This window comes from Oncorhynchus keta, chromosome 8 (genome assembly GCF_023373465.1).
Source record: "Oncorhynchus keta strain PuntledgeMale-10-30-2019 chromosome 8, Oket_V2, whole genome shotgun sequence".
Taxonomy (NCBI): domain Eukaryota; kingdom Metazoa; phylum Chordata; class Actinopteri; order Salmoniformes; family Salmonidae; genus Oncorhynchus; species Oncorhynchus keta.
In genome coordinates, this window is record NC_068428.1 from 22,158,053 (window position 1) to 22,176,619 (window position 18,567).

General features: G+C 45.8%; 1 protein-coding gene across 2 annotated transcripts in view; it reads right to left on the reverse strand.

Annotated features, from left to right (window-relative positions):
• LOC118376198 (prospero homeobox protein 1-like) overlaps positions 1-17,809 on the reverse strand; it is a 44,114-nt gene extending 26,305 nt beyond the window's left edge. The window contains exons 1-3 of one of the 2 annotated variants that reach the window (XM_052523841.1): positions 17,518-17,809; positions 11,751-13,796; positions 7,403-7,510 (exon numbers count right to left, since the gene is read on the reverse strand). In XM_052523841.1, coding sequence (XP_052379801.1) covers positions 7,403-7,510; positions 11,751-13,730 — 2,088 coding nt within the window. In that variant the 5' untranslated portion in view covers positions 13,731-13,796; positions 17,518-17,809. Of the gene's footprint in view, positions 1-7,402; positions 7,511-11,750; positions 13,797-17,253; positions 17,449-17,517 lie in introns of those variants that run through there. The other variant, XM_052523842.1, reaches the window with a different exon arrangement.
• Positions 17,810-18,567: the final 758 nt, after the last annotated feature.

An 18,567-nucleotide genomic window follows, 5' to 3' on the forward strand; every position in this document is an offset into this window, starting at 1 on the left:
GTAGATCTACATAAAACCATAAACCTAGCACCAGAGAAGGAAAGCGCTGAACACTCTCTCAACACCTAAACAAGGTCCTGTTCCTTTTCTTAAAGACAACAGAGAAATACATTTCTTCATAATCTTATCCAGTAGTATTTTAGAGAGCTGCTGATAAAACGTTATTACATCATGTTCAATCCCCATTCTGTATTATCAGTGACCATTGTGGTATATGACACCACAAAGACGACAGGCTGCAAGACCTCAGAGGAGAGAGAGGCACCAACAAGGCATCTCCTGCACATTGTGATGACAGAGACAGTACAGTCAAAGTCACCCAGCAGCTCTGCCCTGGACAGCCAGCCAGCCAGCCAGCCAGCCAGGGACACTGTGCTCTGCGTCCGTTCGTCTCCCTGCCTGCCTGCCTGCCAAACAATGGCGAGGACTGAGAATCCATACACATGACCTCAGACCACCAAGCTATTTGAAAAACAACAAGAGGAGCAGAAAGAGAAGCGGTCTGTCCCTCTCCACAGTCATCAGGGCTTTCTACCGCTTCCTGTTTTCACAGGGGTGAATTGTGGGAGATAATCTCTCGCTGCCTATTGGCTGACTCTACACAAACTGGCCCTGGAAAGTGGCCCTTTGTTACAGCGGCGACTCAAATCCAGCGCCTGGCTTTTCGTAGCATGCAGCATGCCACACCATCAGCGGAAAAAAATAAAAGAAATGAAATGACATAAAGAAAGGAAAACCCTCCTGACCTCATCCTCTCCACAGCACATACTGAGGCCAGTGTGCCGAATACACACAAAGGCCACGGACAGGGACAGAGATAAAGAGATGGAGAGGAAGAGAGAGAGACAGAGAGAGAGAGAGAGAGAGACAGAGAGAGAGAGACAGAGAGAGAGAGACAGAGAGAGAGAGAGAGAGAGAGAGAGAGAGAGAGAGAGACAGAGAGAGAGAGACAGAGAGAGAGAGAGAGAGAGAGAGAGAGAGAGAGAGAGAGAGAGAGAGAGAGAGACAGAGAGAGAGAGAGAGAGAGAGAGAGAGAGAGAGAGACAGAGAGAGGAAGAGAGAGAGAGAGGAAGAGAGAGAGACAGAGAGAGAGAGAGAGAGAGAGAGAGAGAGACAGAGAGAGAGAGAGAGAGAGAGAGAGAGAGAGAGAGAGAGAGAGAGAGAGAGAGAGAGAGAGAGAGAGAGAGAGAGTGAGAGAGAGACAGAGAGAAAGAGAAGAGAGAGAGACAGAGAGAGAGAGAGAGAGAGAGAGAGAGAGACAGAGAGAGAGAGAGAGACAGAGAGAGAGAGACAGAGAGAGAGAGAGAGAGAGACAGAGAGAGAGAGAGAGAGAGAGAGAGAGAGAGAGAGACAGAGAGAGAGAGAGAGAGAGAGAGAGAGAGACAGAGAGAGAGAGAGAGAGAGAGAGAGAGAGAGAGAGAGAGAGAGAGAGAGAGAGAGAGAGAGAGAGAGAGAGAGAGAGAATGAGAGAGCGAGACAGAGAGAAAGAGAGAGAGAGAGAGAGAGAGAGAGAGAGAGACAGAGAGATTTCCACAACAACCTCAGTTTGAGACATGAGTACTGTTTGAATAACCTTGGTGCCTCGTTTGCTAATTCAGAGTATATATATATATATATATATATATATATATATATATATATATATATATATATATATATATACCCCATATGAAAAAACAACATGGTAATTTACTGTCACTAAGACTACATCAACGTCATATTTCCTAAAACAAACTGACACACGACAAGGTTATGTTTAGACCTGTCTGGCCTTGTCAAAACAGAGCATCTGGTAATTGGTGATCAATAGGGATGGTTAACAGAACAGTGTCAGAACACACAAATTCAAATGTTGATCTGTCATGAAGTGAAAAGATACCGTGACCCTGAACTGTCGTTAGTCACAACAGCAACCATATTATGGTAAATCTACCACAACATTTACCAATCAGGAGTGGCCTGGGTGCCTGCCTTGCCAGTGAGAGTGCCCCCCCCCACCCCTCATCACAGCCAAGAAACACACATCATCACCCCTTCTAAAACTCGACAAGGGTGTGTGTTGAGGATGCACAGTGGTGTTGAGCTATTTGTTTTAGGTGAGGGAGCAACAACAACAAAACATGCAATGATGTCATCATCTCTTCAATCTAAGTTTGTACTGACAAAAGTAGCAAATTGAATTCTAGAATATGCATAAAATGCATCCTCCAATTGCAATGTCTGCCTACACCCACACACATATTGTCTCAGGAACATCAAATACCAAGGCTACTACATTTCAACATAGGCCATCATCACTGTCAATCGTTAATGATAATTATTCATGTTTTACTAGTGAAACGTCCAAACGGCATCTCCATGCCAATCATTTGATTGATCTCAAACAGTGTCAGAACACTGTTTCATGGGAACATTTAGATCTGTTTGAATGACTGTTTTGTGAGTGAATTAGAGCAGATGGTGTTAACAAACTATTAGCCTTTGTTGTATCTTGTTTCAATCAAAGCAGATAGCCTGCCTAGTGACGCGGGCTGCTGAGTTTTGGTGCATAATCATTTTTTGGGGACTATTCAGTTTTAGCTAACCATCCTAAAATGTCATTAGGAATGAGCAGGTGTTGTTGGTGTAACAGTAATGTTAGAGGCCTACTATGCGATGCTATTATATCCGGTTCTGTTTTGTAAAATGCTAATGAATCATGTGATCCTGCGAGACATTGATTAAGCTTTAATCTAGCTTTACGAAATGAGCACCATTGTGAGAAGTGATCATTTTCCATTTGTATCAGATCTTGAGTGTTATTTTAAGCAACTGGATCCCTTCGGGGTGCTGAAAGGACAGCGCCAGGATCGTGCAACGATGTTAAAGAAGTTGAACCAACTTGTGGTGCTGAAGGACAGCTCTGCCATTCAGCCAGTTCAGGAACAAACGACACAAATTTGCACTAGGCCTATAGCCTAATAGGTCTAAGACTAGATGGTATAGCTATTTGTAGGCTTTAGCCTAATAGGTCTAAGTCTAGATGGTATAGCTATTTGTAGGCTTTAGCCTAATAGGTCTAAGACTAGATGGTATAGCTATTTGTAGGCTATAGGCTAGAGCCTGTTTGTGAGGAGAGCTTTATTGCGACTAGGCATTGCATTGTACTGTGTAGCTTACATGCTGTATCATGAATAAACTTTGATTAAATTAGCTTGAACACATGGTTACAATATACCCTATTACAGAATAATACAAAACTGAGAGATGAACTATCAATTCATAGAATGTATTTGCATAGATGAAACATGCTATCTAATTAGAATAGCAGGAAATTTGTTTTAAAACAGCCATAAAATCTTTCTTTTGGTGTGGTGTATTCATGCATCTCAATAAACTAGAACCTAACTAGAACCCAACTTGGCCCAATTCACATTTCCACTTGCCCACCCTGACATGCCAATTTATTTTAATTTTAATTTTACCTTTATTTAACCAGGCAAGTCAGTTAAGAACACATTCTTATTTTCAATGACAGCCTAGGAACAGTGGGTTAACTGCCAGTTCAGGGGCAGAACGACAGATTTGTACCTTGTCAGCTCGGGGGTTTGAACTCGCAACCTTCCGGTTACTAGTCCAACGCTCTAACCACTAGGCTACCCTGCCGCCAAGCTAGAACGGGCCCTGTGTCTCAACCAATAGTCAATGTAGGTTAAATATCCCAAGCAGGGCTACAGCAACTTCCAGAGAGGGTCAGGCTCCCTGGGCTTTGCTGTGGCCTCTCTGGTTTGGGTGACCTCAGAAGAAAAGTGTCGCTGTAACCAAGTGGTCACATATCATTCTGGGTCCCACTGCGCAAGAAGGGCTCCATGGAGTTTTATGAACATAAAGGCAGACACACAGAGAACTATTTTTTATTTTTTTTTACAAAGTGGCCGAGCCTCTGACGGGCCACCGCAGTAAACAAACATAGCCTACTTCATCATTCTCACCACCGCCAGAGAGAAGTCAGGGAAGAAACCACCATTCACCTCTAGGCTGTTCTACATATTTATTTGGTTTGTCATTCTATAGATTTTCATAACATTTTTGTGGTAATTAAATATAAATAAAAAGTTCAGTATAAATGGTCCAGAAATAGTTTTACCAGCTCTGTTTATTCTCAAAAGTGAGGGGGTGCCTCTCCTCCATGCTTCGGCAGCACAACATCCCTACAAGTGTGTCACATGACCCTGGGGGTTGTGGTTAGTGATTGGTGACCATGGTGACAGAGAGCGGGCAGCTGGGAAAAAAGGGACCTTTATCTGCCGATTTGAATAAGATGGCCTGGATCTGTCACAGTGTTTACCCTCCTTACGGTTAGAGAGGGACACAACGCAACAACAACAAAAACCATAGCAATCGGCCGCATACAAGGCAGCAACACAGCTATTGTGTTACAATGAGCCCATCCCCCTGCTTTGTTAGTCCACCTCCCTGGTCCACTACTCTACCCCCACAGACCTCCCTGGTCCTGAACTCTACCCCCACAGACCTCCCTGGTCCAGTACTCTACCCCCACAGACCTCCCTCGTCCTGAACTCTACCCCCACAGACCTCCCTGGTCCAGTACTCTACCCCCACAGACCTCCCTGGTCCTGAACTCTACCCCCACAGACCTCCCTGGTCCAGTACTCTACCCCCACAGACCTCCCTCGTCCTGAACTCTACCCACAGACCTCCCTGGTCCAGTACTCTACCCCCACATACCTCCCTGGTCCTGAACTCTACCCCCACAGACCTCCCTCATCCTGAACTCTACCCCACAGACCTCCCTGGTCCAGTACTCTACCCCCACAGACCTCCCTCGTCCTGAACTCTACCCCACAGACCTCCCTGGTCCAGTACTCTACCCCCACAGACCTCCCTCGTCCTGAACTCTACCCCACAGACCTCCCTGGTCCTGAACTCTACCCCCACAGACCTCCCTGTTCCTGAACTCTACCCCCACAGACCTCCCTGGTCCTGAACTCTACCCCCACAGACCTCCCTGGTCCTGAACTCTACCCCCACAGACCTCCCTGTTCCTGAACTCTACCCCCACAGACCTCCCTCGTCCTGAACTCTACCCCCACAGACCTCCCTGTTCCTGAACTCTACCCCCACAGACATCCCTGGTCCTGAACTCTACCCCCACAGACCTCCCTGGTCCTGAACTCTACCCCCACAGACCTCCCTGGTCCTGAACTCTACCCCCACAGACCTCCCTGGTCCTGAACTCTACCACCACAGACATCCCTGGTCCTGAACTCTACCCCCACAGACATCCCTTGTCCTGAACTCTACCCCCACAGATCCCCCTGGTCCTAAATAACAAGGGAGGTTAGCATTCTTTGGTGGGTAGGATATTTATGCCTCTGTCACTTTCTGTAACTATCTCACTCATCATTATTCACGATTTATTCATGATTATCCATAATCATGGTAGCATCCACATTAATGTAGAAGTGTTCATAAACCTATTATATTCTTATTTACAATACAAGTGACTCCAAAATGACACCATACATTATTTACCATTCATTTCTATTGGGCACAAATTAATCTGAAACGCAACCAAAACAACCTGCAAATGTATTCAACAAGTTTGTAAAGTTACAAGCGTGATGTAGTAATTGCAGCGTGCTAGGAACATGGGAACAAATACTTCACTTTTGACAACTTTAATACACAAATAAGTGATTTGTCAAAAATACTTATGACACTATCAAATGGAGGGACTAGATACATTTAGTGTTTTCATTTCTAAACGGTTAAATAGATATGCATGAAAATACCCTCAAATAAAAGGTGACATTCTGTACTGTCACCTCATATAGAACATTTGATCTCAAATCCAAAATGCTGGAGTATAGAGCCAAATTAAAAGTTTTAGCTTCACTGTCTAAATAAATATTACGGTAGTGTAGTATGGGAAAGGTCCTCATACAGTAGCAATGCAGCAAGACACACAAACTCCACCAAAACCCCACCAAAACTCCACCAGAACTCCATACACCATACGCCATACACCATACGCCATATACCATGCACCATACGCCATACACCATGCACCATACGCCATGCACCATACACCATGCACCATACGCCATGCACCATACGCCATGCACCATACACCATACGCTATACGCCATGCACCATACACCATGCACCATGCACCATACACCATGCACCATGCACCATACGCTATACGCCATGCACCATACACCATGCACCATACACCATGCACCATACACCATACACCATGCACCATACGCCATGCACCATACACCATACGCTATACGCCATGCACCATACACCATGCACCATACACCATGCACCATACGCCATACACCATGCACCATACACCATGCACCATACGCCATGCACCATACGCTATTCGCCATGCACCATACGCCATGCACCATACACCATACGCTATTCGCCATGCACCATACGCCATGCACCATACACCATACGCTATACACCATGCACCATAAACCATGCACCATACGCCATGCACCATACACCATACGCTATACACCATACGCTATACGCCATGCACCATACACTGTACACCAAAACCCTGTGCACCATGCGTCATGCACCATACACCATGCACCATACACCATGCGCCATGCACCATACACCATACGCTATACGCCATGCACCATACACTGTACACCAAAACCCTGTGCACCATGCGTCATGCACCATGCGCCATACACCATGCACCATGCACCATGCACGTTGAAACAGACACTTCATGTTAGTACAGCACTATCCCGGAAGAACAAATCAGGAGAAGTGAGAAGAAAAACCGCTTCACTCATTTTCCTCTTTTAATAACTGTAGTCCTGAGGTGAGAGTACAGGCAGAGAAATACAGGAAGAAAAGGTCAGGCCTAGTGATCTGTCCTTCCAGTTGTCAGGAGGACAGTCAGGACGGACACACAGACAGCGTTGAACACACCTGGACAGATCGGTAACTATGGTGACAGCAATAGGTAGACAGAGAAGTGCCATCCCAAAGTATGTTTATACATCTACTGATGTACTACATGTTTATGCTTGAGTGACAATTACTGCATTGATTGATAGGAACTAAGAACATAAGAATTTCGCTGCACCCGCAATAACAAATGCTAACTGTGTACGCGACCAATAACATTTGATTTGATTCGATGTTGAGCTTCAGGTAGCACCCGCTCTTAGGTACAGACCTAGGATCAGCTTACCCTCATGGAAATCTCCCCATAACCACTGGGTAAATAATTAAGGGTAGGGTTTGGGGGAGGGTAATCTGATCCTGGACCAGTGCCCAAATCCAACTTCTGCTTCAAGGAGCAACGTCTGGGGGCTATGATGTGAGAGGTGAAAGGTTGGGGTGTCTGGGTGTGGCTCACCTTGACGTCGGAGAAGAACATCTTGAGCATGTTGGAGCTGGGGTAGCGGGCGTAGAAGAACATGAGTTTGGCCTTCTTCAGGTGGTTGGGGGAGAGACCCTCCTGAATCTGAACATGGCCGCCGTCAAAGAAATTGACTATTCTTTGGAGGGAAAATAGTCGTTAAATAGTCGACCTTGCAAAGCATCTTAATGTGTAGTCATATAGCTATGGTACGCAACTTGACCTAGAACCCCTGCTATTTCAGCTGATTTGTTTTTAATGTGTAACATATGTGTAATTAACATGTATTTAATGTACAATAATTAGTCACTTAATTGTTTTCCTTGAAGACTACATTAGATATAGGCCAAATGCATACATTTGACAATAATTATTTTAGGTTAGCAATAGCACTGGAGTAAGGTAGGGCCAATCTTAAATGAGTTTGTTATTAGGGAGTAGTGAGTGAAGCCAGGCCAAGCCATTAGCATCCTCTCTGTATTAGGTGTGAGCGTGTTACGGTAAATAAAATGCTGGCCAGCGCCACAGCCGGTGCCTTTACATAAGGAGCTCATTTCACAGTCAAAGTAAGCAAACGCCTTTCCCTCTTCCCCATCATACCCCTCCAACCTCCACCCCAAAATAAGGAAGAAAAAAGGAAACATTTGCATATCACAGACAAAGAAAGCAGTTAACACTGGTTATGAGAGAGGAGCCTAATGGCTTGGCGATAAGATATGCCAACCAAAGACAGGAGTTACTGACGTGATGTTGGCTTCATATTGATGTAAAAGCGAGGTCTAAAAGGGACAACCATGTCTCTCTATAACAGAGCAGTAGACCTTATTCATTTAAAATACACACATCATAGATTTTGGAGACCAAGGTTTTCCAAGGGAAGTCTCGGGAGAAAAGAGGGTGGGATGGTGGTTTGGGGGAGGCACCTTGAACGATAGAGCCGTTTCAACCTCAATTACACCCCCTCCTTTCCCTGCTCCTCCTCCAGCCTCCAGCCTCCCTAGTGCTGCCAAACCTTGGGACGAGGAGGAGGAGGAGGAGGAGGAGGAGGAGGAGGAGGAGGAGGGAGGGAGGGAGGGAGGAGGAGGAGGAGGAGGAGGAGGAGGAGGAGGAGGAGGAGGAGGAGGAGGAGGAGGAGGCACCTTGAACGATAGAGCCGTTCCAACCTCAATTACACCCCCTCCTTTTCCCTGCTCCTCCTCCAGCCTCCAGCCTCCCTAGTGCTGCCAAACCTTGGGACGAGGAGGAGGAGGAGGAGGAGGAGGAGGAGGAGGAGGAGGGAGGGGGGGGGGGGAGGGAGGGAGGAGAAGGGGGAGGAGGAGGAGGAGGAGGGCGGAGGAGGAGGAGGAGGAGAAGGATGAGGGTTGCCAAGGCAGTGAACCCAGCCAGCGATGGGCGCTGCGTCCCTGGAACACATCTGCGCTGCGGACTGGCCCAAACCATTTCCACGGTGAATTAACAGCCGTATAATTCAGCTGATATCAATCTGCGGCTAAGACATTGAAAGGAGATGAGGGGGGGAGGGGCACAAATAAAACTCAGAGACGAATTAAAAAGGTCTCTCTCCTCGAGCAGAAGCAATCAGTAGTAACTATTATCTCTTGAACCGCAAATGAAAGGGCTACTCTGTAAGTCTGTATGTAAGACGATGTCATAATACCGATTCATTGTGGATTGCACATCTATATAGCTATGGTTGCACCTTTTAATTAGATACTGTTTCTACACTCAATAATAGGGTGTCATGGCAATCACTCAAGAATCATGCATTTGACAAGGAAGGTATGTGCTGGGAGATGGGAGTGCCCTTGACTTCAGGGTTACCCAGGGCCCCCCTTTAAAAACCAGGGACCGTGAACCAAGCTGGATCATGGATCAGGTCCTCCAGGCTCCTCCAGGCCTAGTATTGTCTGCTGGCTCAGGAAGAGGAAAGAGAGAGAGGGCTGTATGGAAGCCATCTATAGGCAGGGAGGGCCTATGGGGAGAACCCTGGCAGGCTAGCCCGACTCCAACAGGCCTGGCCAAAAGAGCAGCACTCCACTCTCCACACCACACCATCTGCTTCAAGAGCGAGGGGTACAATGGCCCCTCAGAGAGTGAGAGAAAGAGAGAGAGAGAGAGAGAGAGAGAGAGAGAGAGAGAGAGAGAGAGAGAGAGAGAAGAAGAGAGAGAGAGAGAAAAAAAAAAGAGAGAGAAAAAAAGAGAGAGAGAAAAAAAAAGAGAGAGAAAAGAGAGAGAAAAGAAAGAGAAAAGAGAGAGAAAAGAGAGAGGAGAAAGAGACATTGGGCAGAGTGGGACAGGGCTGTTCTCTTCAAGTATGGCAAGGTGGATTTCAGCTGTCAGACTGATAAGACCGGGCTTTCTCAAAGACACTACTACGCTCTCGCTTCTAAAAAAATAATAATTCACAACTAAGGACAATCACAACATTACAGGAGATTACATTGATATATAACGAAATGAAGGATTTTTAAGTCGCATAGATCTACAGACACATGATTCTCTTGATGAATTTATTTCTCTCACAGCTTGCAAATGTAATAGTGATTGGACTTGGGGTGACACACAGCTATTATTTAGCCATGATGGTTTCCTTGTACCAGCTGGCCGAGTGTTATCTGAGCACATCTGACAAGAAATCATCATTCACTACAGCACTTCCCCAAAACCCCAAAGTCATGAGAGGAAATAGATGCTTCACTTCCTCATTCCAGGTGTAAGGACAAGATACTCAGAGTCAGAGAACAAATGAGGAAATTGATGGCAGCCATCTGCTGCGCAACGGTGCGGAACGCCGGTGAACTTTAACGCACCCCAAAAAATGTCTGACAATCTGTGCCATCTTTAGTTCTAGTACTACAATTACTTCTATCACTGCTATTACTATTGTATTAAGACTACCAACTGTCACTGTAGACAGTACGACTCACATTCAAAGTCATAAAAAATAACATTGATTGTTAACTTCTAAAACTGGCGTAAACAATCAACACCCAACCAGTGTTTTTCAAAGCCGTGAAATGGACCAAAGATGAGAAGAAAACAACGTGTATCACATGGCCGCGTTGTTCTAACTATTCTTTCCATTAATGGGAGTACATCTGTTAATGCCCCAAAAGAATTAACACCACAATAGAAGCAACAGCATCTGGATTATTTGGTTATTATTTTAATTGTTTTATTCTCTTTCTCTCTACCTCCCTCCCACGTCTGATTCTCTCTCTCTCTTCATCCCTCCATTGGGAGCGACAGAGCAGATGATTATAGATCTCTGGGAAGAGCCAACTCTTGGGTCAGAAGACAAGACAAGGTGCCGTAATGAAAGGCAAACAGCTCGCCGAAAACACCTGTTAACGTCCGCTTCAAAAGAAAAGACTGGGAGGGAGAGAGAAAAAAAGAAGGAGTATTTGGGTGCCGAGCAACAGCTGAAGGCCCCCCAGGCTGTTGACAGATCTTTATGAAACGGAGAAAAGAGAAAAGCAACGACGCCGATTGTTCCTTTTTACAATGTGGGGATGATAAGAGACATGAGGAAACACAGGTGGCCATAAATACACATCTTTACTGAGTCCTCAGGCAAACCCATATCTCTTACACACACACACACAAAGGCCGTGCCCTGAGGCGATCACAACAGACACACATCAACACTAACATACAGTAGCTATACCCTAACATCAATCTTAGATGCTTTAAGACAAGAAAAACAAAGATGCACTCACGGTCAATTCTCACTAGTAGCTCGTTTGTTAAACCATAGACCATAAACCATAGCATAGACATTAAATGATCAGGGATAGAGAAATAAGTGCTATGGAAGCTTCATGAGTGAAATGTGTATGTAAAGACAGGTCTATATAGGGGAAAGGGGCTAACTGAAGGGATTAGGCTCCAGTCCCACTAGGGTGAATGTGATCCTCCCATTGGGACATTAGCTCTTTATCTGCAGGCCATGATTGGGGCACCCAGGGGTAAACTATTGGAGTCACTATAGACAGCCGTTGTGCTCAACTTCAGCCTGCTATAGCTTTTGTCTCTTTCAGTCATGTGTCAAATGGGAATCAGGGCTAGAAATGTCACAGAGACATTATCTGACCAATGGTAAAGTGATACGTAGGTGACTAGAGTACATTTAATCACTTTGAAGAGAGAAGGGGATATAATACAGTAATTTTGGAGAGAACAGGAAAAGCAATACGTTTGGTGATTTAGCAATAATATGCAATAGTCATAACAATATCTGATAATATCTAAGATGAACAAGTACCCCATCTATAGCATCTCTAACTCACTCTCCTACTCAAGTCCCGACCTACCTCCCTCCCTCCCTCAGTGTGGTGAAGGATACGGTGCTGCCTGAGTATGGTGAGATGTCGTTCATGTCGCTCATGTCTCCACACTCTGACTTGATGAGGGACAGGGAGAGCCCCTCTGCGGTGCTCCCGGGGTGGCTAGGAGAGAGCGACCTGTGGTGGTGCCCCATGTGATGCACTGAAGACATCTTGGTCCGCAGGCTGGTGGTCTCCCTGGACAGGTCCATGGAGTCTGGGGAGGAGTGGTCCTTCCCTGGGTAACCCCCGGAGGGTGGGCCCAGGGGGCTCGGGAAGGGGTAGCCCATGAGAGGCAGGGGGAAGGGGTGGCGGAAAGACGGGGGGCTGAATCCCATGGAGGCAGAGAGGGAGGAGGGGTGCAGGGAAGGGTGGTGGTGGCCCCCGTGGGCGCCCACAGCTGAGGACTGGTGATGGTGTTCTGTCTGAGTCTTCCTCACCACTAGGGGCAGCGCCTCTGTCTGGTCGTTGGCGCCAGGCATGGGCATGCCACCGAACGAGTCCAGGGGGTTGGGAATGATGACGTCACCAAAGCACTGCAGGCGCTGGTTGGCTGTGTGGAAGTTGGGGCCCTCACCGTTGACCCCGAACCTCTCTGGGGGCATGGGGAGGGGCGAGAAGACCTGGGGGGGTGCGGGGCGTGGGGGCTTGGCGAACACCTTGACCACCGTGTCCACCACCTGGTTCATGGCTGAGTTGAGCTCCTGTTTCAGCGTCTCAGCCAGCTGCTTGCCCTCCGCATGGTGCATGGAGGAGGAAGGACCCTGACCAGGACCTTTCCCCCGGACCAGCCCCTCTCTCCTGGGCTTGTTACCCTCCGCCAGCAGGGCCTGCTCCTGGAGCAATGCCCTGGCCCGGTCCAGGAAGTGTCCTGGGTCCAGGTCTGACATCTCGTTGTCGGAGCGGTCTGCCCGGTCATCTCCCCCAGCATCGGACCTCCCGGCGCTGTCCTCAGACATGTTGCCCAGGTCGTGAGCCAGGTCGTGCTCAGAATCGTCGGTGGAATCATAGATCTGGAAGAACTTCTCCTGCAGCTGGCGCAGCTGCTTCTGCATGTCCTCCAGCTGCAGCTTCAGCTGCCTGCGCTCCTCCTGCTTTTGCTCTTTACGCTGGCACACCAGCTGGGTGAAGCTCTGCTGCTGCTGCTGGGGCAGGCGCTGCTTCCTCTTGTTCTCCCGGCTGCACACCTCTCCCCTGGGGCTAGGCGGCTGTGGGGGGCAGTCCATCTCCATCTCCCTGTTCCCGTCCATCTCTCGCTCCCTCTCCCGTTCACGTTGTTCCCGTTCACGGTCCCGCTCTCCGTGATGGCGTGCGGGCACCACCACGCTGGGCGAGTGGCTCATGCCTCGAATGATGTTCTCCACGCGGGCGCGCTTGGCCCGCAGGTGCTCATCGTTGAGGCGCTCTAGGTCGAAGGCACCCAGAGCCGAGGGGCGGCCGAAGGGGGAGAGGCACTCTTGGGGGCTGTCCTGAGACGAGTTACTGCAGGCGTCCTCCTGGGGGGCTTCGGAACCCCCACTTGAGAGGCCCGACCCGGGGAACCCCCCGTCTCTTCTCTCTCCTCTCTCCCCCCTCTCCCCTCTCTCTCCTCTCTCTCCTCTCTCTCCTCCTCCATTCTTGGCCATGTTGCTCTTGAGGAGCTGGGAGATGATGGTGGCACCAGGGAAGGGCATCATGGCATCTTCGTACGAGTTGGCTCTCTTCAGGAGCTTCCGGAGCACGTTGGACTTGGAGTCGCTGTCGGTTGCTGTGACGACCCCAGTGGGGCCGTGTGGCTGCACCATGGAGCAGTCTGTGGAGTCTGCGTCGGAGCTGTGGTGGTGGGAGTTGAGAGAGTTCATGGCACTGAAGATGGCTGCTTTGGCGCAGGCAATGTCGGCGCTGGTTGTAGCTGCTGCTGTGTTGGCGGCGGTGCTGCCCACTGTCCTCTTCACACCGATGTCCACACGTCTTCTCTTGGTCTGTCTGCTCAGGAGGGAGTCGCTGTCATGGTCCGGCATCACGGGCTGCTGCTATTGGGCCATATCCCACAAAGCCACTCCTCTAGGACCGCTGCTGAATGACACCTGGCAGCAAGAAAACAGAAAGGAAACATGTATGGATTCATTGAAGGGGATGGATCATTTACTTTAAAATGTCACCATATTGACATTAAATCGATTTTCTAATATAAATAAATAAATACAGTCCTAATATTCCTACTACCAAATATAGAAATAATTGAATAGCAGTGCTCCAGAGAGTGACATCACTCCACGGTATAAAAATGTACCAGCGATACGGTTTTATCTCAAGACTAGATGCAATACCTGAGGACAGGCGGCATCGACTGTCGACTACATGATTCCATTTAGACAACATAACTAATGACTGTAGGGAGAAGAGAGAGCAGAAGGCAGGAGTGATGGGGTCAGAACTAGGCCTTGTCTTTGCATTCCAGGGCAAAGTCCTAACAAATGGCACCCTATTCCCTGTATAGTGCACTACTTTTCATCAGGGCCCATAGGGCTCTAGTCAAAAGTAGTGCACTATATAGGGCATAAAGTGTCATTTCAGACGCAGCCTACATTTTCCCCTGTCTGTCCCCTGTTTCACGCTGCCTCCCTGTGTAACACTGAACCAGTTCCCACGCAACAAAAAGCTGCATAACATTATGATAATTATTTAAGTACTTGTCCTCATTTCCATGTTTGTGCGCTTCAAGCCGGTGTAGAAAAGCATTAAGTCAGAGACTAAAGAGAAAGGCTGAGGTTGGATTGAGAATGCCATAAAGACACAGTAAACTGTTGCAGTCTTAATTATAATCTCCTCTCCTAAAGTCATCACTATGTCATTTACATTTTAGGCTACATTTTATTACTTTAGATTAGAAGACGCTCATATCGAAAGCAATTCATTAAGTGCATGTAGTACATGAACTATATTCACCCAAACGACATATCACCCCTTTTGCAAGTATTATAGTACGTTTATCACAATGTGCCATAAACATAAAGCCTATTTCCAGACCGCTTCTTAAATTGCACCCTGATCGAATCCACACACTCAGCTGTTCTGGAGGTGAACTTCTTCCAGCCAAATGAATCAGAATATCACAATCTTAAATTAAACAATAATAGAAAAACGACATAAATACAGGTAAATAAGCTTATTGATTTTGTGCCAGTAGGGGCTCACTTCTATGGCTTTTTGCTTGTCTTTTCATCTAGCAAAGCTGGTTAATTCTGCTCTAATGAACGGGTCACATGGGTCAACTCTGCCAAGGAGCAACTTAAAGCGCTTGAACAAAAACCTAATGCCTTTATGAAAGGAAACATTTTGTCGCAATCCAGACAGCATCAGTACTGCTATGTAAGCATCGGCTGACAGCTACGCATGCAGTCTTTTGTCAGTGGTATGGGACTTTTATTCAGTGTATTTACAGAATGAATTAACATTCACTGTCAATAGAGAGAGAAAAAATAACTTTCACATGAAATTTTAGACTTATTTTATTATATTATTTCACATTCCTCATCTCAAATATTGAGTACCTGTATAGACAATATCGTGCTAGATAACCAGACTGCATCCTGGAGAGTCCTTTTTCTCAAACCCGGATCCTATCAGGAACACTACTAAAATAAATATTAAGTGAAACAGCAGGGAGACAATCTAATAGGATATCTATATTAATAAGATGTGAATCGGGTTTTTGAAGATTGAAGGTTGTGTGATCTCTTACTAGAGAACATTCATTCAAATCTATACATTCAAATCTGTCAAATACTATTTAAGATTTTAGTACAAGTACAATCAAATTGACAATGCAAATACACTGTCACTTATCAGATGAGATGTCAAGACATATTTTGAGAGACAAAGTCATTTTTTTAAACAAATATTTATATCTTCTTAAACCAATCAGATATGGATATTGAAAATGGGGCCACAGGAAAAGTCTGACTGTCTGACCATCCCATCTTTATCGTCACTTGGGACTCTATGAATCAGCTATAGTATATGACAATTTCATATATACCATACTAACTTAACCATGCATAACAAGCATCACTTTCTTTTCTAATACACACGTATACATACACACACAAGCACACACACACGCGCACACACACACACACACACACACACACACACACACACACACACACACACACACACACACACACACACACACACACACACACACACACACACACACACACACATGCACGCACGCACCCACGCACACACACACCACTTTAAATATAATCTTTTTTTTAGATAGTCTTATTACTGTGTTGTTAAGCAATACAAGAATAACGAGCAGTAAGATGTAGTAACTTATGTTGAGATACAGAAATATATCAAACTAGCACATTATTGCTGTCGCTCAAGGAAAAAGAAACAAGGTCGGGAAAGCTTGACATATGTTGTGGCAAAACAAAAGGAAATATATTACACAGACTAAGCCAATTTTGGTCTATAATAAAACCATGTCTTTGTTTGACTCTGATAAATGGCTCTGGCTCAACTCTCTCTAACCATCCATCTCCATAAGTGCAAACAAGGGTGATATATCTCCAAGAAAACCTTGACTTAAGCGCCACAAGACCTTAACAATGGGCTATGTCGTTATCGCTCAAAATAGAGCCGCCAGCACCTGTCTTTTCCGACGGCGCACCTGTCCCCCATTGCCCATGCGCAGTCTATCACTTGGAAGACCTTTCAACAATTTCAAGGAAATATGACCGCAGTTGAACAATGAGCTATGCTCGTCTCTTTGCTCGAGCCCTTTTAACTCTCCCTCGCTCCTTTTCCCAGGATCTTTCAAACTCTGAGAGAGTGAGAACGGGGCACCGTGAAGGACAAAGCTAAACTAAAAGAAAAGTTCATAACCCCTTTGGATTTGTAACAGAGTAAAGTAACCTATTCAAGCAAGTCTAGTCTAGGACTGAAAATTCTAAATATGACAACAATAAGGCCTGCTAGACTTTAGGCACCAAAAATGGTGAGAGCGGGGTGACGGGGTTGTGCGCCTCTGTGCCAAATATCCCTGTTGTCTCCATAGTGTACACTTGGGACGTTTTTCCCCCGTCAAAATTGTACCGTTCTTGGCACTACCATAAACTCAAGCAGCGAGCGCACTACAAAAAAACATACCAGGGAAACAGTACACCCACCTATTAGATAGACTGAAACATGTATATAGGCTACAATTCAAAGAGTAGATCACATCTAGCCTATCTGATATGTTATATTTCAGATATTAAAAACGATAAAGCCAAGCTTGTTTACATCGAAACGACACACGTTCCTACTAAATAACACTGGACGAATAAAAATAGACATGAAAGAAAAACGTTTATCGGAACAAAGACCATATGCCAACGAAAATGACTGGTGTAGCCGACACAGATGAAAAGATAATAGACTTCAGTCTTCGATCAAATCAAACCAACTCAGACAGCCTTGAGCGTCTTTATATGCAAAAAAAAATACATTTATTTAAAATTGACCAAACTTTAAAAGACAGTAACTTACTTTTAAAAGTTAGAAATGAGCTGTCTGCCAGCGATTTAGAAGGATAAATTCATCCACACATCATCTTCATAAAAATTACGCATCTTTGTCACACTTTAAGTGAAAGAAAAACAATTCAGTCAAATAATATCGTAAAGGTAACGTTGTCTTTCATCAGAATATATTCCGCTGTTTATCATTTTGATTTGTTTATTTTTTTCCGCCCACCGAGCGCACGCGACGCAAAAGAACAAGAGGGAGGTATCTGAGGACAAGGTTACTTACCCCGCAGATGAAGAGAAAAGCGAGCTCCTTTTTACTGCTGAAAGTGAATATGCAGTCTTCCCCCGGGAGACGTTGAATGTTATAATTGCTCGGGGAAGGAAGAGCAAGAGTAAAGTGAGTGATAAGCGTGCGCGTAGAACAGAAAAAAATACATAAAATAGCTATTTTCCGCCGCTCTCCTCTATCCTCTCCTCTCGAGACTGAAAGACTGTGGCGGTGATGTCGTAGCAGCTGGTGTGAGTGTGTGTCTCCGAGGCGCACGCGATGCAGAGCTTTGATGCTCGAGCTCTCCTCCACCAACAAGATTCACTTTAAGACACAGCTGAAGGAAACAGGAAGACGGCGCGTCATAAGCTTGGTGATGTAACGGTTCGTACCTACCAATAAGAACTGTCCATCGGGTCCGGGAGGAGTACAACGCACTAAACTTGACCGAGGAATGGGACTCCGACAGGCAAAAAAAAACTCTTACTTATCACTTTCTTTACAAATCAGTGAGTGAATATGTAAGAAAATATCATTTTGAAGTGGCTTATCGTTTTGTGATTCTGTCGATAATGTTTTGCATAAACATTAATGTTATGCACATATTGTTGTGCACATATGATAATGGTCATATTTTAAGACACTGAATTAAGAGATTTTATGTCACGAATAGGTGTTTATGTCATTTGAACTCATGTAAAACAGTATCCATTAAAACACACATTTCGCACTCATTTTACGCAACAACTTTTCATTTAGATTTTTGCCCCCAAGTTTGCCATTCAATAAGAGATTCCATTGTCATATCTCAATTGGGCTTATTGGGTTTGTATGGCTGTTTTGTGCAACATTATGCTTGTAACAACGATAAGATATGAACATTGGCGTGTTATTTGTAGGCTATTCTATATTGGATACGTGCGTCTCCAGAGGCCTGGGGTTTAATATGGCATTGGGCGCGGGGGCTCAGAAAGGCATGGTGTCGATATATCACTACCCTCGTTTGATTTACCGACCACAGAGCAACATGATAAGGCTTGACTACATTATATCATGGAATGTCAA